The sequence below is a fragment of the Cyprinodon tularosa genome, unplaced genomic scaffold (assembly GCF_016077235.1).
Source record: "Cyprinodon tularosa strain WSP-4 unplaced genomic scaffold, ASM1607723v1 ctg66, whole genome shotgun sequence".
In the NCBI taxonomy this organism is placed as follows: Eukaryota; Metazoa; Chordata; class Actinopteri; order Cyprinodontiformes; family Cyprinodontidae; genus Cyprinodon; species Cyprinodon tularosa.
In genome coordinates, this window is record NW_024039407.1 from 589,508 (window position 1) to 609,464 (window position 19,957).

Consider the following 19,957-nt stretch of genomic DNA (forward strand, 5'->3'; position numbering starts at 1 on the left):
GAAATCGTGTGTAATTGTTGGTTGCACGGCCCGTGGAGGTGGAGATCAACGCTCTTTCTATCGCATACCAGCCGTAATCGTGAATCAATGTGAAAAAACAAAACAGCTATCTGAACAACGCCGTCACCTATGGCTGACACGGATATCCAGGTCCGATTTGGACGGTGTTAAGCTGGAATACGCCAGAGTCTGCAGTGCTCACTTTGTCACAGGTAATTAACTGTCAAGCATTTAAAACATGTAAGAATATATTAATAATAGGGCTTGGGCGTCATGACGTATTACTTTCCGTGGCCGCAATGTTGACTGCCTCCGCTGCCGCTACTCAGACTACTGCTTATGACTACCGCGTACTGGACTCCCTCTCTCAGCCGTGTTTTAATTTGATTAATTTCACCTTAACTTGATTTCAACCAGCGGGAAAAGGCTCAAATATGTGAGAAACCCGGAGGGTTTAGGGAGGTTTGGCAGTAAACGTTACTAACCAAACCTTTGAAACACAAAGCAGCTAGTTAAAAGTAGGGATGGGGATCGAAACCCGGTTCTATCGAGGACCCGGTTCCACTTTTTTCAAAACCCGAAAATCAATAACGTTTGGGCTTATCGATACCGCTATCGAGTCTGGTCGTTTTTTTTTTTTTTTCTCCCGGAGGTCCTGTAACATAATTGTGTGTGTCTCGAGTCGCGTCACAGCATTTAAATCTAATCAATCCAATCACTGCAGCATGTCCACCAATGTTTTGGAATGAAATTGTAAGCAAACAGATATTAAAAGTAAAACAAGTGAAGTCTGGCAGTTAAAGGAATAGTACACCCAAAACATGATTAGCCTTCATTTTCTACTCACCTCCATGCTGAACAACACTCTGGAGTACTTTTTTGATATCTCAAATGCATCTGGAGATCTGGGAGGCTTCTTGCTGTCTGCTGACATTCAAATAATGGAGGTCCATGGCGCCCGAGACAGAAAGGTCCATAAAAGTCCACAAAAACGTGTCAATATTCCTCCATACTGCTCGTCCAATGTAATCCAAGTGTCCTGAGTGGGTAGCATCCAGAATTTACTCGAAACGAAGTCATTTAGAACGTTTTAGAGCCTAAACAGTAGTGTATAGGATTTCCTAATAGCGCCCCCATGCGCGCTCACGATTCTACGGAAGCCGGCAGACCAAACCGGAAGGAAGTGCGCATTCAGCGTCTGGTCTGCCGATAATGCAAGCGTAGAAGAAGAAATGTGCTGTTTACCTGTGCAAAGAAAGAAACAACGAAAGAAAAATGTCTGAGGACTTCAGTGTTGAGGAAGAGCATGAGTTCTTTGCCGAGCTGAATGCGCTGGTTTGGTCTGCCGGCTTCCGTAGAATCGTGAGCGCGCATGGGGGCGCTATTAGGAAATCCTATACACTACTGTTTAGGCTCTAAAACGTTCTAAATGACTTCGTTTCGAGTAAATTCTGGATGCTACCCACTCAGGACACTTGGATTACATTGGACGAGCATTATGGAGGAATATTGACAAGTTTTTGTGGACTTTTGTGGACCTTTCTGTCTCGGGCGCCATAGACCTCCATTATTTGAATGTCAGCAGACAGCAAGAAGCCTCCCAGATCTCCAGATGCATTTGAGATATCAAAAAAGTACTCCAGAGTGTTGTTCAGCATGGGGGTGAGTAGAAAATGAAGGCTAATCATGTTTTGGGTGTACTATTCCTTTAAATTCGCTCGCGACTCGAGGATGGCTGAACGGACGAAAAGGTCTAAAGTTTGGCTTCATTTTACCAAGCTCAACGATAAAGAAGAAGCAAAATGCAACTTATGTTGCAAAATCATCTCTTTTAAAGGGGGGAACACAACCTCAATGGCCAAGCACATTAATATTGTGCATCAAATAAAGGCCAAATGCAGTACCTTCGACTGTCTCCGGGTTGAAAAGACTCCTCCTCCTCCTCCTCCTGCTGCTGCCGCACCATTGTCGGGCCCGTATTCATCATCCACTCAGAGTACCGCTGGTAAGCGTGCACACAGACTTTGTAGCTTGTCCGGTCAGTTAAAAATAGTAATTGTGAAATCCGTGTTGTAATCGGCAGCATATAAGCTAGTTAGCTTGAAAAGTAAATAAAGTTTCAGACGTGCTGCGTGATGATGTGTTCAGATTGGCTCAGTAAAACGACAATTAGGTTATCATTGATGCGTTCAAGTGCAACGTAAAGAAAAGGGAAATTGAGTTTTTGGCGAGAAACATGAGTAATAAAGTTCTAAATTGCTCTAATTATTTTAGAATATATAATTAAACTACTGATGCCAACATTTATTAAAAATTACATTTAATTTAGAATATGATTATTTATTTGCTAAATATTTTCCTAATCACTAAAAACATGATGAAAAGTGACAGTAGACAATACATTAACCAACAATTGTGAAAATGTATATATTTTTTTTAAACCAAAAGAAGACCTTTCTTCAAAATATAGGACATTTCTTCAAAAAATTTTTTTCCCCACTTCCTTTCTGTCTGTTAAAAACATATTGTCGCATCGTCTTTCCACCAAATAACAGAAAAGTATCGATAGTGGTATCGATAAAGACTCGGATCGATAAGGAGTATCGATAAAGGTATCGATATCAATAAATATTAACGATCCCCATCCCTAGTTAATAGTACATTATATGCCTGAGTGGTTGTTAGCACTAACGGTTAGCACTGTTTGCTGGCTTTATGAGCTGCTGCTCCTGAACCCATCCTTTCGTAAACTGCACATGAGACTCCAAGGACTTGTAGCTTTGGAACTGTTCGCGCACCGCCGGCGTTAGCCACCTAGCATAGCGAGCCCTGCGTCGGATTGTTTACATTTTTACCATCTTATTAAAACTCACCCGTCCACGTATGATGGCGATTTCCTTCATGTACATCACTTCGACATCTCGTACCCAACCAGATGTGAACTGGTTGTGAGCCTCTAGACCCTTGCACGCTCTCATTTCCTCAAGAGTGTGCAGAGGGTTTTCACTGAACACCGGGTAATGAACTATGTCTCCTTGCTCTACATTTGGCCAATCATCTGGATTAGTGCTAAACAAGGCACCGTGGAGGGCATAGGGGTCCATATGGTCGATCACGGAACATTTTCTCAGATATGTTCCATGATCTGGTGGCTCTAGCGTGCTGGCATACTTATCCATTCGCGACATGATATATATGATATACGATAATATGCCACCCAAGATGGCGGACCGGACGCTGGCCAGTGACGTCACTGAAAACCCCCTATTATCTTTGTTGGCTCTCAATCAAACTGAACTGCTAGCATTTTTTATTCCAAGCATAAGAACTGTTTTATCCCGCTCCTGCGATTGTTCTGTGATGATTGCAGGCTCTTAATGCGCTTCACAAAGGGGTGTCCAGTCTTATGTATAAACTAATATAAAATTCTTTACTCATGATAATAACACATATGTAAATGGTAATCGTTTTCGGCCAGTAAAAAAAGTTGCCACATTTAAGTCTGTTTGTGTTTCTGCTTTATTTCCTCTGTTGTAAATGTGTGTGTTTTGCTTTATCTGCTATCTCTTACATTTAGCTATTGGAGATGTCATTTAATGCACTTGGAGACATAGAGAGCAGCATCCCAGTCAGTCCTCTCCATCTTGCTGTAAGTGTTACACAATTCTCTGTTTGTAATGAGCCTGTAAATTTTAACTAAATACAGAACTGAGGCTAATTATCATCCCCCCTGGCGCAGGCTGATAGAGGCCACTGGCAGGCCCTACGCGTCCTCACAGAGACGGCAGCTTATGTGGACATGCAGGATGCTGCTGGCCGCTCTGTGCTCTATTTGGCAGCTCAGAAAGGCTATGCACGCTGTGTGGAGGTGCTTTTAGCTCAGGGGGCATCCTGTTTGCTCAATGACAACCATCTTATGTGGACTCCAATTCATGTTGCAGGTATTTTCACAAAAACTAAAAGCTTCCTTTTACATAGTTTTCAAACATTAGTTTTTTTATATTTTTATTTATTTATCCTCTTTTTTTTGTGACGCTAGCTGCAAATGGCCACTCTGACTGCCTGCGCATGATGATTGAATACGGAGAGGAGGGGGATCTCATCAATATCGTGGATAAATTTGCCCAGTAAGTTTCTTTTTCTTTTAGATGTATTATCTAAGTCAATGTTACAGTCTTGAGGGGAAAAATGTTATTTCACCAGATTAAATATTCACATATCGATATCTGACGTTCTATCTTAGTCTTGTTTCTTTTGTTTATAAGCAAATAAATTGTGGTTGAATGAATCTTTTTTTGGTTTTTAAAGGGATACCCTTTACCCTAATAGCTGATGCTGTGTCCTTTGGTTTACATATCTGGGCTTTGACTTGGCCAGATCTTGGTTGTTTTACTGTCACTGCCTTTTTGTTATAAATCCCATTTTGTTATCAGGCTTCATTTAGTTTATGGTAATAGTCATGGTAAGTCCTTGCTGTAGATTTGGTCATGTCCTACAGTGTAGATTCCCCAAACCGTGTCCCGTCTACCTTCATGCTGCACTACTAGTGTGATGCTCTTCTCCTGGGAAGCTGCATTTGATTTACACCAAACATGACTTCTCTTCTGGTGTTTTAGTTCTGTTCTAGATTCATCGACCCAAAGACATTTGTTTCACAAGTCCTGGTCTTTTTGTGTCTTTTCATGTTTTTTTAAAAAGCGCAATAAAAGCTAAAGTAGTGCAATTCTTTTCTGGTTTTAGGGTAAGGAACTTTAACACCAACAGTGATGTTTGTTTTTGTTTTGTTTTTTTTGTTTTTGCTGAAGTCTTAAAGCGCAATGCAGTCTACTGTAAGGATAAAGTGGATCGATGTTCAGACCATGATGTTGGCTTTAATTTGAATTCCCGGTGTGTGTAAAGTATTTTCTGTTCGGTGGAATGGCTGTCCCATCTCTAAAAATGTCACACACAAAAAACAAGCTTTCATACGACATACACATTTTTCCACATGACAACCCGAAAAATAACCTTTTTATTTCCATGAAATATCTTGCTTACTGAACACACTTAAACTTGCTTTTTTTTTTTTCTTTTCTCCCCATCAGAACCCCTTTAATGCTTTCTGTTCTGGGAGGTCACTCTGATTGTGTTCACTTCCTGTTGGAGAAAGGTGCTCAACCAGACGCTAAGGACAAGAGAGGACACACGGCTTTGCACAGAGGGGTATGTTTAAAATGCAGTGCTCTCAAACAAAATTCCGACTTAACCGACTTAATCCGACTTAATTGGGTTTGGTATCTTCTAACTGCGGTTGGAGGACAAGGAGAGGCTAAAAGATGAATATGTGTCCTGCTAACCTGACAGGAAGCTTTACAGTTTTTGTTTTTAAAAGATGCCTTCAGGGTTCCTACCAGGATTTTTTTTATGCAGTAACCAAACTAAGCAATGTTAGTTTCATAATTATAGTTCCCAGTAAGTGTGTATTTAAAAAAATCTTTATTTAGTTGTGTTTCATCGGCTGCTGATTGGAGCTGATTTAAGCCCCTCCATAATTTGCAGCCATGTTACCCCATCATGGATTACTTTGTCCTTTCACATAATTAAGGCAACCTGGTCAGATTAGGTCCCTTCAAATATCGAAAAATAAAGCTCCACCCAAGCTGCCTCAGAGGAGAAATATAATAAAAAATAAAAAGAAACACTGATCCTAGGGATGCCATGTAATCAAAAGTATTTCTCAAGCTTTAAAAAGTTAAAATTTTGGTACAGCTTTGCATGTTTTGAGATCTGGAAACAATAGATCTAATCATCTGTGTCGTTTGTCTTCATGCAGGCAGTTTTGGGACATGATGACTGTGTAGCAGCTCTGTTGGAGCACAAAGCTTCTCCGTTATGTCGGGACGCCCAGGGTAGGACACCGCTGCACTATGCTGCCTCCAGAGGCCACACAGACATACTGGCCAGTCTGGTGCAGGCCGCCGTGGCAACTGACCCACAGGATAAACTGCTGGACAACAAACAATACACCCCAATACACTGGGCTGCCTACAAAGGTTAGCTGAGTGGAGAACCTCCAAATATTGATGTCTCAGTTATTGCATCTGTGCTAATGTGTTGTTCGTTCTCAGGGCATGAAGACTGTTTGGAGGTTTTACTTGAATTTAAAACACTTATTCATGAAGAGGGAAACCCTTTCACTCCCCTGCACTGTGCTCTGTGAGTATTAATGTCACATTTAAAGTTGGAATAATTTGATCACAAAGAAAGTCTGTGGTTAAAATGACTGACTTCATCATAGGATGAACGGCCACAGCGGCGCTGCAGAGAGGCTGCTGGAATCTGCCGGAGTCCATATGATCAACACCAGAGACGCCAAAGGAAGGTGTGTATTTATTAGCGTTAAGTTAAACATACAGGCATGTATAATCCTTATTAATGTCGAGTTCTAAAAACTGATTGCCTCTGATAATGCACCTGCACCTGGAAACTGAATTTCAGTTTTTATTATATTGCTTTCCCACATTTACTGTTTTGGATGTAATTTGAAGGCTGTAGATGGGTGGAGGAGAAAAGGGATGTGCAATTACGTGCTCTACATATTTTTACATTTGTTAGTAAGAGATTTAGTGGTGCTGATTTTTTTAAAGATGTGCTCAGTTGTTTGGGCTCTGGATCATGTGTGAAAATGACTCAACTGGGCAAAGAAGAAGATACACATGTTTGGTCCCGATTATAGACAAACCTCAGATATTACTTTGCTTATCATCTTGTTCTGTCTCCGCCTCTTCTTAAAGGACCCCCCTGCATGCAGCTGCATTTTCTGAGGATGTTGCAGGACTTCAGCTGGTGCTTCGCCACGGGGCAGAGATCAACGCCGTGGACACAAGTGGACGCTCTGCTCTGATGGTAGCTGCTGACAGGGGACTTAGCGGCACTGTGTGTGAGTCTCAATTTTCCTTGACCTGCTGTTAATAACGTTTGTTATTTCATCATTATTTTTTCTTTTAGTTATATTTCTACCCGGAAACATATCTGTATGTACAATAATTTTCTAAAGCTTCAGATTTTGTTCTGAATTTTTTATTTATTTTTTTGCATTTTTAGTTTTAAACACAAAATAACTACTAGAGTTTGTCGCATGTCGTTCTGAATTTTTGTATAACTTGTGTCTCAAGAGGCTGTTTTTGTTAACAGAATTTTTTTTCCTTTCATAAAATTTAAACAAGTTTTGTATTTTTAAATATACAAGATCCTTTTATTAAATTTATGTACTTTTGCAAAAGGTAGCTATATTCAGCCTTTACAAAACTTTAAGTGTAGAAGGTCCAATTTATTAGTGTACCTATTGCTAACCATCTGCTTCGATTTTTATTTAAAGTGTAGTAATACTGAGTGACCCGCTGTCACAACTTTAGGTAGTATTTAGGAGTTTAATTATCAAAGCAATAAAATTTACTGGTGATAAGTTAAATAATTTAGACCACTGTACAGTGTCTGTACAATAACACAATTTAGGTAACTAGTGATGTAGGAAAAACATTTCTGACAATTTGTCCAAAATGAGAATCTATTTGGCAGTCACTGTCAATGCATTATTTTAGTTGCTGTAATCATTGATATGAATTAACCCTAGATTCTTTAGATTCAGGCTCTTGTATCTAAAAATAAATAAAAAATATAGAATATAAAAAAAAATGTATAAAATATAAAAAAAAAAATAGTAATTACCAAAGATAGTGTTTTTTTAAACATTTGAAATCTAGTAAGGAGGGAGTAGGGTTGTTAAATGAGTCGATCGAGAATACAGCTTTAACCCAGATGACTCCTTTAGTCCACATTTTTTTGCACAGCTTTATGTTATTGTTGCGGTTTTGTAGGAATGTTTCATTCTGCTGCAGACATAAAGCTTGGGAATTATAACCTATTTGATGCTGCAGTCTTCTATCCTAATGGCTGTTCTAAATGTCTTTGTTTTGGTTGCTGCTCAGCCATCCTCCTCCACCGAGCCAAGGCTGATTTGACACTGCTGGATGAGAACAGGAACACTGCCCTGCACCTGGCCTGCAGCAAGGTACACATTGTTTATATCTGCTTAATCCTGCTTTTCTTATTCTTTTTAAGATTGTCTTTATTACTTAGTAGATAGGTGACAATAAGTTTATACATCTTTTATTTACCGTTTGTCTTCAGGGCCATGAGATGTGCGCTCTGCTGATTCTGGGAGAGATCCACAACCCCACTCTCATAAATGCCACCAACAGTGCTCTGCAAATGTAAGAACTCTGAGTTTCTAAACTATTACATAACAGAATATAAAATACCACTGGACAGCCTTCAACCTTATCTTGCTATAAGGTCTCATGACGTAGTTTGATTTCCCTCTGCATTGTAAAAAAAAAAAAGTTACCCATCTATAAAAAGTGATGCGTCTGGCCAGTTTTTTTCATTACATTTTTCCTAACATTGATGACGCTTTGATGACGCAGGCACTTCTTAGTCACTTGGTTCTCTTAAAGCACTTTTATATTCTGCATCTAAACAGCACCTTTAAATTTAAGGATAATTGTTATTCAGAATTTGTACAAATCTACATTTGGATTAAGGAAATTCTGTTTTTCAGTTTAAGGTAGAAGAACGTAACAAATTGTTTCATTTTGCAATGACTTATTTATTTATTTTTTTATTAATATGTAAAAAATAACACAAATGAGTCTACAATTAAATATTCTTAATGTCTATCTAGCCAACTGTGCACTGTTGCATTACAAGTGATTTTTACAACATATAGAAATGTTTAGCTTAGAATTAAAATCAGAATTTTTTTTGTCACAATTCCTCAAGTGTACCCTTGACAGTTTCAGCAGCTCAAAACAATATAACAAAACAGTTCAGGCAAATATTGCAATAACAAGACAACAAATGTTGCTATATATATATATATATATATATATATATATATATATATATATATATATATATATATATATATATATATATATATATATATATATATATATATATACACACACACACCATCTTAGAGCTTGTAGCAGTGATTGAAGTTAATGTGATCGATCTGAATCTCTTTAATTTTTATCAGACTAAATTAAATAGATTTGCTATTAGCAGAAAAATAATATGTTGACATCAAGCCATGATGTTTCCACCCAGACATATAATTGCACAGCTAAGGACATTTATTTGTGTTGGTCATTAAAAGTCCAACCGTGGTGTCAGGTTTTTAATAATTGATGCGTTTAAATCATCTTACCAGAATATTTTTTCTTTATAGTAAAGCCATAAATTAAAGTATTCTCATCTTTGAATTCTTGATGCATCTTTTAATTAAGATACTGTTGAAATTAGGTTTTCATGCCAGTGATTGTCTGATCTGTTATTATTTTTTATTTTTTTCTTTGTCTTGTGCAGGCCCCTCCATCTTGCAGCTCGTAACGGCCTGGCCACGGTGGTGCAGGCACTGCTGAGTAGAGGAGCTACAGTGCTTGCTGTGGATGAGGAAGGTGAGAAACTTCCTAGCTTTTATGCTACCTGTTTTTTTTATTTCCTGTTTTTGTAGATTTATTAGGGTAAAGTCAAAGATGAAAAGGTTTGGTACTATAGTCCTCATTGGTACATGAAGAGTTGTACATAATAAAACGTTATGTTGGCAGGGAATTTAATCATATTGTCTCAAACTTTGCAGTGCATATCAAAGTTTTCTCCAAAACCCTTAGATTAAAGGAGAACGATGTTAAAAGCCTACTCAATTTTAGAACCCCTGGTTCTTGTGTCAGGAGGTTGGCTCATGATGTACAACAGCCAATCAAAATCTTTTAAGCAGCATTTTCTAAACTTTTCTTACTTTAAATCTCCCTAATTTAAGACTCCCAAAACCCCACAAATTTTGTAGAAACATGTAAATTAAAACTGTAAAATATATTGTGAAAACTTCATCATGCAATATAAGCATGTGCAATAGTTATTGGTTGGAGCACAGTCATTGTAGGCTACTTCATCATGTGATAAAGGTCAGAGAGGAAAAATAATTTACGGTTAATACAACATTTTCCATTATTCTTCAAAACTCTTCGTTAGCTGAGTCGCATTAAATGCTACATTTTTGTTTGTTTGCCTTAAACACTGGGGAAAAAATATGGCCAAAAATATTGAAAGTCACGAGTTCTGTGTGTTATCGTCATCGCTGTTGTACTTCAGTCACCCATGAGCATTTCACACACAACTGCTATTTTCTACTGAAGTGAGATTGCTGGGTTTATTCTTGAATAACAGCAGTTTTATAATTAGGTCAGATGGTGTTATTAAACCCTGCTGTAAATACTGTTTTACGCCTCTCTACAGGACTACAGAAAATCAGAGGTCAGCAGCTCAGGGTTACTGAAAATATTCATAATGGGACACATTAAAGCATTTGTCTAATTAAGCTGTCTCTGTACTGCGGTCCCTAAAGAAATAACAAAATAAAACAGGTGGAGCATCAAACAGTTGGACTTCTACTGTGGAGAAAAAACAAAGTTGGTTCTTTTGATAGAACCAGATCAGAACATAGTGACTGTGCATCCTACTTAAGTGCCTAAATCACTTTGGTTTATTTTTTATTTTTTTATACCTTTTTTTTTGCTGGGTGTAAGAATCTTTAACCCTTTATAGGGCACTCGGTGAAATACTTGGAAAATCAAAAATTTCAAGCCAATAGTATTGGAATCAATTCAATTCAACTAGGCATGGTTTTAGCAACAGTGGAGAGGAAAAACTCCCTTTTAACAGGAAGAAGCCTACAATAGAACCAGGTTCAGTGTGAGCGGCCATCTGCTGTGGCCGACTGGGATTCAAGGAGACAGAAGCAGACATAGAAAAAGAAACAGAGATACAAAAGGATTTATCCAGGATAAGACCTTATTAACTTTGTAACATTCCAAAAAATATGGATATTTTGATTGCAAAAATTTATGTCAATGTAATAACAAGAAACGCCAACTTGCCCAAATATATTAAGAAAAATAATAAAAGTGCTTCTAAAGGAAAATCATGAAAAACACTGGCTCTGACATTTTTTAGTTTATAACCCTATATATGATTGTTAACTCGGCTTATTAACTTTTTAACTTTTCAATTGGCTTTTTACTTTTTTTCAACTTAATTATTAGGAGGTAATATATCATTCAAGGGCTCATCTAATTGGTCAAATGCCAAAAAGAGATGTACAGCTATGGAGCTGTATTGTTACTGAATGGCTGGATATAGATCTTGTGCTTCTAGGCCTCACTGAGGGATCGGGGGGTTTACATTTGTAAGGGGTATGCAACTGATCAAAAAGTGTAACTTACTCTGTGGGTTAATTGGTTGCCCCCAAAAAATGAATCCATGTGATTTACTTACCCTGATTGTTTTCCGTTGTTCAGGCCACACCCCAGCTCTGGCCTGCGCGCCCAACAAGGATGTGGCCGACTGCCTGGCTCTGATCCTGTCTACCATGAAGCCTTTCCCTCAGCGGGACCCCTCCTCCTGCTCCTCCTCCTCGCCCACCGTTCCCTCCTCCGCGGGTCTCAACTTGCTGAAGCACTGCGGCATCACCGCCGCCTGTTCCCCTCTTCCCAGCAATGGCCTCCACAACGGCTACGTCAAAGACCGCCATGGTGCACCGGTCAGCCTGGACGGGTGTCTGTCCGAGTGAGGTCGCCTGACCCTCTTCAAACTCGGTCAGCTGCTATCAACATCACCACCACCAGGGGGCGACTACCTTAAACATGGTCAAGAGGACCAGAAGAGCACCCACCCACATGTCTGTTTTTCTCTGTATGTACGTGATCGTTTGTCTGCGTGAGCGTTTGGTCTTCTCTTGAGGTGCAGTCAAACCTATTATGCAATTAGATCCCATTCCTCCATCTCCTGGTAGTGCTTAATGCAAAGAGGCAGATCACTCTACAAGGTCACTAAGATGAGGCATTTAAGATAAACACTAGCAATCTGGCCATCTCTAAATTATTTAACCCTTTAAAACCCTGCTGACAATATAACCAGCTTTTCAGAGCATGGAGGTCTCTCTATCAGCTGTCATTTCCTTCATATCATGTAATAGAAGTCATATCATGTTTAACCAATAAGGTGACCTTGTAGAGGATCATACAGCCTTCCCAAAAGAATGATCAAAGAGTTTTTTTGTTTGTTTTTTTTTTTTTTTGTCTATTAGCCTAGATTTTTATGAAGGAACCACACAAGGGAAAGTCAAAGGTTTTGCTTCAGAGTGCAATGCTTTTTTGTACTACAGTACAATCTGAAATTAGGAGAAAAGGGTCATAAAGTTGTTAAATCTTTAGCTTACTCTAAACTTATGGCCTAGAATTGTTTGGCATTTTAAGATGATTTGGTAAACGCTGCTGAATTCATTAGCATGTCTCCTTCCAAAGGAGAGCCATTCTAGGGGTCAGCACCATAACATCCTAAAGTTCTGAGTGCTGGCCCTGTTTTGTTGGGGTTTTTTAAGATGCTAAATAAGTGTTCGTTAAGCTAGAATGTTTCTAAGCATATAAGTTATGACCAAAGTTGATCAACACTACTATGGCTATAAATTATTTATTTGAGATGAACTGTACTGTATAGAGAAAGACAGTAGATCTTGATATACCTCGTCAACTCGTTTAGCAGCTGCTTCATCTTCACCCAGGGTCCGTAGGCCTAACGTTCTCTTCTATATTTTCTTTTTTTTTGTAAGACTTAGAGAACTGCTGTAGGATAGTGACTGACTGAGGCCTTGTTTATTTCTAGATGAAGGCTTTACTAGTAATATCTGCCAACAACACCTCATCGAAGCATCTTTTATCTGAGCACATAAATGAACAAGCCATTTCAATTTATTTCCCATCTCTTTAACAGTGTTTTCCAGAGAAGATTTCCCAATTTAAAATGCCTGATTACTGAAAAATAGCAATCAGTCTCATTTTTAGGCACTAACGATTTTTTTTCCTTTTTGTTTATTTTAATTTTTTTCAGTGCATGTGTCTTTAAATTATCGGCTGGCCATTAACGCGTTAGCTCTCGCTAACAGTATTTCATGGAGCTATTGAATTTGTCTTAAAAATCTACATCACAGCTTCTTGGTGGTGAGATGATTAGTTTGAAAAAATAGTCTTCTTTTTATTATTATTTGGCAGTTTCCAAGCAATATTTTCTTTTTGCCTTTTTGTTGAGCATTATTAAATAGACAATCACTGTCAAGGGCTTTTGTTTCCCTAGAATGTGTTTTTGGTTTCCTTTTTTTGTTTTGTTTCCCCATTTTGTTTTACCTAAAGACTAAACGAATGGCTCTGTGCGTGCCGGGCATTTTACTGTCAGTGTCAACCTAAATGCACTGGATTGCCTTTGTGGCATCTCAAGAAATGCCTTTTGACCCATGCCTTCTACGACGCTTCATTTCAGTTGGATTGCTTAGTGGCAGAAGGTGACGAGCCCTGAGAGCGATTATGTTGCCGCCCACCCAATGGCCGCGGCGTTTAACTACAGCTACACCATCGTATCTAATGTTTTAAATGCATAAATAAATGCTTGGCTTATCTTTACTCTCTGGCATTGCTGGTAAAACGGGGAAGTCATTATCTCTCTGAGGGGAAAAAAAAAAAAATAGGGCTAAGAAGAGAAGGAACATCTTTGCCTTGGCCAGTCCCTGTTTAGATTTCAGGAAGAGCAGAAATCCAAATATGTGCTTTTTTATTTGTATTAATTTTGTTGCCTCCTCATCCCATTTTCTGGTATTAAGCATACTAAAGATGATTGTAACAGACCACTAGAGCTGTTGGTGACTCTTAGATGTTTTATCTATGCTATTTAGTTGTTGAGCCGTCTGGCGGTGGTTAGCTTACACCGAGTCAGATGGGTTTCCTTGGTGTCCACTGGTATTGAAGTGGCACAATTGCACACGTTTATTTGACTTGACAAGAGGAGAGGACCTAGACTAGGCTTTGTTGTTGAATACACTTAACTAAGGAAAACATGCTTTCACATTGCGTAATAAACTTGATTTTGTTTTGTATTTTAAACTGACAAACATACTTTAGAGAGCAGCAGTCTCGAGTTAGAGCTGTAGATTAATACTTTATTCAACCTCAATAACTGACTGAAACAGGAGATTTGTTCTCCTTTTAGAAAGGCTGTAATGTTAGTTGGGGCTTTTCCAGAAAACCAGTTCCAGTGCTAAACTGTTGCTGTTGCTTATTTGGCACCAGTTATTTGTGAATCAAACCCTCCCAGCTCTCGATCTGTAAATGATTAATTGGTTTGTTATTTGCACCAACTGAAATAAAAGAAGCTCTTTGATCAGAAGCAGTAAAAAAAAAAAAAAAGACCTTTGCTTCAACAGTAAAAGATTGTTTATAGGTACAGGCGGCAAATGAGACCTTTTCTCTTAAATATATTAAACTCTTATTTCCTGATTGGTCATTAAACGTATTTTTGCTGTAATTGGATACGGTTAAGAAATCATGCTCTACTCGCTAACTGCAGTTCCTGCCGGTATTAATCTTAAACCGGAGTTGCTCAATTAACATGGTGGTATATGTTTGCACTGTTAAGGAAAGAGGTAAATGTAATTTGTCTAGTTATACTTTCTGAGATCAACCTAGAAAATTAAAGATAAAAGTGATGGAAGATCAGGAATAGACTGAATGAGATGTAAACCTTGCTCAGGTTGAGCACTGGAACCATTTTGTTGAAAACCCCCCTTTTGAGCACTGAGGGTAGGTACATATTTTTACTGTTCCTCTCAGGATTCCTGCTAAAGCAGCAGGTGAGTTTCTTAATTCCATCAGACCTCTTAAGTCTAAATTTTGTTATTAAGCCAAGAAGTTCCAAAAGTCAATAAAAAAAATAATAATCTTACAGCACTTAATCATAGTCAAGCACGCACTTTAGTACGTTCAGGTTCTAAGTGTGCAAAGTAGAGCAGATTTATTGTATGTACTTATGTTTACATGCATGTGTTGCTGCTGCATACAGGAAATGATGAGAAAGCTGAAGAAAATAAGCAAAGGCTGCAACTAAATTGTACTCCAACCATGCATTATTTAAAGCTATATATATTAAAGAAAGGGTGGGTTTTATTTAGCACTTGGGCACAGTGTCCACTGCCTGATGACTTGTGTTATCTCTTCCCATCACCCAGCCTATTGTAAACAATACAGACTCTGGCCCAAGTCTTGTAAAGTCACTACTGAGATTAAAGCGACACCTCAGGCAGATGGGCTTCACTAAATGTTCTCCATATCAACTCTGCCATCTGTAGGTGCTGTCAGGCGGGCCTGGTTTTAGGCAGGGAGTTTTTTTTTTCTCTCATAATGTCCTTATCTGTGTAGTAAAAGGAGCTGTTGCCCTGTGCAATGACGCTTGATGTGATTTTTTTTTTCCCTTTGTTATACATGCTTCTTTTTTTTCTCCTTTGATCTCATTTTACTTTTTCGTGTACCAGGGATACCAGTGATTGTGCATGGAGCTTAGTCACAGCTGTGATATAGCTGAAAGCATACTATACAATATATTAGTTAAGAGAAAACAATGAAAGGTCCAATTGTAGCAATAGCGCGTGTGTGAGTGTGTAATAGTGTGCAGCACAAAAATTGCACTGCCATCCATTTTAGGCCAATTCAGTAAATCATAGCATCAATGCCAATGGAAGATTCAAATGCGGGTTAGATGTCATATTTTATCAAAAATAAGGCCTGTTTGCCAAAATGTGTTGAGAGAGGAAGGAGGGGAACGCCTCTCTATTGAGCAGCAGTGGATTTATGCATATGTTCAAGCAGTTTACAGTCTGACCATCAAATCTGAGCCATGAATTTACTGACTGAAATGAATGTAGAGGTCAGTTCAGAGCACGACAGTTTGCTTTCTCCAGACTTTAAACTGTCTCTCTTCATTTGTCTTGCGTAGATATAAATAAACCAGTAGCATGTAGAAATATAACTCTCTGATTATTCTTATGTATGTGTAGTAGTCTTCCTGCTTTGGAGATCTGGATATGTTGGTATGTTCTTTTTTTTTTTTAGTTTCTTATCCCCTCTTTAGGTATCTATAGTGGAAATAACGCAGCTGTATAGAAAATGACGCCTAAATTATACCAGTGTAGATTTATCATTAAAAGTCATCCATTCCATTGAGATTGCCTTACACTACAGTAAAACAAGAGGGACAAAAAAAGGTCTACAGTAGATGCGACACATACTCATTAATAGCCTATATTTGACAAAACGCACCTAATTTACACCCATTTAGTGCCATAGAAACCTTGATTTGCCTTTTAGACCCGAATCACATTTGCTCGGTCAGTAACTTCCTCAAACTTATACAGGAAGTTTTTTTTCTTTCTCTGAGCTGCATGTCATTAGGCCAGTTATATTACTCAAAAGAAGACTATATAAACATGTGCATGAGAAAATATTTAAAAACAAACATTCTGTTAAATCTTAGTGTTGGTATAATTCTATTTTATAATTTGACTTTTTTTTTTTTTATGAATATAGGTAGTCCCTTTAGTATTGAAAGCAATCCATTGTTTGTGTGTTCAACAAGGTGGTTTATATTGTGTGTTACAAAGACAAAAAAAAACAACATTTTTGATGTCCAAGAAAAAAAAAGCATAGTATACAATACCGAATTGATTTGCCTCAATGGATGTCTTGGTTTTTACTTGAAGTAAATGGCAAATTTCAATTCAACTCTGATCCACTGTTGAGCCTTTTGCCTTAAAATGCTATAACAGAAAATAAAACCTGGCAGCACCAGACGTAACATCTCCTATAGAGTTATGCTACTTGCTTTGATTGCTTAGAAATTGGCTACTTTCAGGTCCCGCAGTCGAGAAGCACACAGATAAATTAAGGTAGCATCTCAAGGTTGCCATGAGATTGTTCTGAGAGGCTGGGATTTCGCCATATTTTCCACTGTGAATGAATTCAGAATTCACTTGTAAACAATCAAACTATGGCTTCTCTGTTATCCAGAGCCAAGTGACACTGGGAATTGATGTTGTGTACCTCAAAATAAAATGTTAAGACAGGAAGGATGCTTGTACAGCTATGCTAACAAAGAGTAAAAAAAAAAAAAACAAAAAAAAAAAAAGTTGTAAATCCATCTTGTGGGTTGTGTAATACTGCTTAAACCAGCCTAAACCTGATGATCTATGCGGAAGCGTTTGATCAGCGTTGGCAGATGTCTCATGTTTCCTACCTTTGCGAATGGGCAGCCAACTGCACCTTGTACTTTTTATTGGACCTGCAGTTTTACCTCATCAGTAATCTTTTGTGTGATGATGCTGACATTGATTGTGTGGTGTGTTTTTTGTTTTTTTTCTTCTCCCCCTCGATGTCAGTCATAGATTATTCACAATAACAGCAGTGTGAGTGTTTCCAACTTTCAATGGAATTATGTCATATCTAAACATGCACAAGCCCTGTCTTCTTCTTCTCTAATAGCTGAGTGCATATTAACCCTTTCAGACAGTTTCCCTTCATTATCATCAACAGATGATTCTGTTATTTGGTGCAAGTCCGAATGAAAAGGTCCAGTTTAATATCAGTTGGGATGTTAAAGGTAGCTATAAAACTTTACCTCTGCAAGTCGAATCAATACAAGTTCACTAGATGACCACCTTCCCAGTCTGAATAGCTGGTTATTCATTCCCTCTACCCCACCAATAGGACCTGTGTAATACCAAGCACAGAGGTGGCACGGTGCCTTTTATTTGTTACTACCGAAAGGTACGGTCTTCCATTTGTATTTCCCAGAAGCCTTACAATGGGGAAAAAAAAAAATACTCGATGAACATGTGTGAAGGCAGAACTTAACTCCCTCTGAGCATTGACATTTAAAGGGTATATATCATCATTTTTACAACTTACTTTACTCTTTCCCTTTTATGCTTGTAGCTCATAACTTTTTTACATGGCTGGACTTGAGAATTTCTTTTAAAAACAAAAGGTGGTAAGCACAAGGTAGACAACAGACAATTAAGACTTTAGCTGCAATTTGAGTTCATTTGGTGAATTATCCAGTGAGCAGTTAATCAGGGGAAATGTTTACAAACCAGTACCCTATTGAGTGATTAGAAACTACTAAAATTCTGGTTGCATTCAGGCCGATGAAGTTTCTGCTTCAGTTATGGCCAACATTTTTGCTCTGATAAGAAGGTGCAAGACAACCCAACATTCTAACAAGAATCAAACTCTTTTTAGTCTTTTTTTTACCCACCAATGTTCACTTTTGGGAATAAAACCAAAACATTTTCTTAATTGTTGAATGAAAAGAAATGTTTAGTATCGATGTCAAGTCCCCTGCAAGGAGCGGACATAAATTATTCACTCAGTTATATATTCACGCTTTCTTCATTCTTTTGGCACAGCCACGGGAAAAAAGAAAATGAGTTTTAACTGAAGCAGCTTATCATGGCTTAAAGCAAAGGAATATAGTTGAAAAAGCAGCTGCAAAGGCCTTTGTTTCATTGATGATATTTGCTCTTTAAATGGTATTTTGATTAAAAGTCTAAGCCTAAATTACGGCCTCTAGATTAGCTTGGATTTCTCTACGTTTTCTGTGACAATTAGGATAGAAGAAATTGCACATTACTGATGTGACTTATTTTTCTTTTTTTTTTTTTTTCTTTGTTCGGGCACATCAAACCGTGGGAAAATGATCTGTAGATTGAAAGCACAAATCCAAAGAAGGCACCTCGGCGCTCGGAGGTCTCTCCGTAATATAGGAGGCAAAATAAACCAAATTTAGGCCAAGATGTGAGGGAGAGGAAGAAAAAAGAACATTTCTATGTGAAATGCAGAAATTGCGAGGCTTGATTATTAGAAACACAGTAACTGTAGAGAGAAACCGCTGTCTGAAATTCCAGAGCTGCTTCTGATTATTCCTCTCGACCTTCTGGGTTTTTCATCTATGATTAGTAACTTCACAGTGCAAACCAAGTTGTCATCGGACTTTAGGGTGAACTGTTTGTTGTGACTGTTGCAAATTGATTGTGGAGATAGTATTGTATTATTTAGGTTAGACTAAAATAGAAATAGGGTTGTAGCTGTGTGCAGTGTTAAAAGCGGTGTGACCATATGCTAGAAGTGACGTAACTTTTGTTGTCTTACTACCACGTTAAGGCATGAAAACCTTCTGTCAAGCTGACCTCGTTTTGAAATGGATATAAGTGCAATAACCTTTATGTTTATCATCGCTTCCTCGATTGAGAAAAAAAAAGTTTGACTCACAATCCCTTATTTTTTTGTCGAAAGACCAAAAGTCTGATCTGTAGCAAATGAAGGATTTCAGTGGTCTTCTAATTTGTATTCAGAGAGGCGTCATCTGAAAGTGAGGTGTGTCCTTAAAGCTGTGATTATCTGGTCAGTTTAAACGCTGCCTGCTCTAACAGGACCGTGCACAAGTTGAAATTTCGTTTGTTGTTTTAATGGACGGATTTTGATGGTATTGTAATTTGGACTAGACCTGTTCCTTTGCATGTGTAGGTATGAGTTATATGCATCCTCCGTTCCTCCTCTGGTAGTCTCCTTAAGAATATTTAGGCATATTGAGGAAAATAAAGGAAATCTAAAATGCCTTATATTGTTTTCAATGTTAAGCATTAAGGGTTTTTTATATTCATACCCTTCCCTTTTTAATGTGTAGCCTAAAGCTTGTACAGTGAAACTTGCGAGATTTATACCTGCTCCATAGCCTGTGTGTTATCAGAATCTATTACTGAGGTCCTGTGATTGTGGTTTTAGAGAAACATTCCCCTTGAAAGTGCCGTTTTGTTTTCACCAGCAGAAGATGTTACTGGGGAGGGGGATGCGTTTACACAAAGGAAATCGATGTTCGAAACACTTAGTAGTGTTTACGGTTCACCCCTGTTGAAATGAATGAATGAATGAAACCAAGTATTGTGTGCAGGTGAAAAAAGACAGCGTTCTTCTGATGGAGCACC

At 38.2% G+C, this 19,957-nt stretch overlaps 1 protein-coding gene across 1 annotated transcript in view; it reads left to right on the top strand.

Annotated features, from left to right (window-relative positions):
- Window positions 1–17,125, top strand: part of ankrd52a (ankyrin repeat domain 52a) — a 28,197-nt gene extending 11,072 nt beyond the window's left edge. Inside the window, exons 17-28 of the mRNA XM_038309378.1 lie at window positions 3,578–3,649; window positions 3,740–3,941; window positions 4,040–4,127; window positions 5,085–5,202; window positions 5,813–6,032; window positions 6,108–6,195; window positions 6,278–6,361; window positions 6,774–6,919; window positions 7,968–8,050; window positions 8,170–8,252; window positions 9,409–9,500; window positions 11,400–17,125. Of these exons, the coding sequence (XP_038165306.1) occupies window positions 3,578–3,649; window positions 3,740–3,941; window positions 4,040–4,127; window positions 5,085–5,202; window positions 5,813–6,032; window positions 6,108–6,195; window positions 6,278–6,361; window positions 6,774–6,919; window positions 7,968–8,050; window positions 8,170–8,252; window positions 9,409–9,500; window positions 11,400–11,671 (1,548 nt within the window). The 3' untranslated portion in view covers window positions 11,672–17,125. The remainder of the gene's footprint in view (window positions 1–3,577; window positions 3,650–3,739; window positions 3,942–4,039; window positions 4,128–5,084; window positions 5,203–5,812; window positions 6,033–6,107; window positions 6,196–6,277; window positions 6,362–6,773; window positions 6,920–7,967; window positions 8,051–8,169; window positions 8,253–9,408; window positions 9,501–11,399) is intronic.
- Window positions 17,126–19,957: the final 2,832 nt, after the last annotated feature.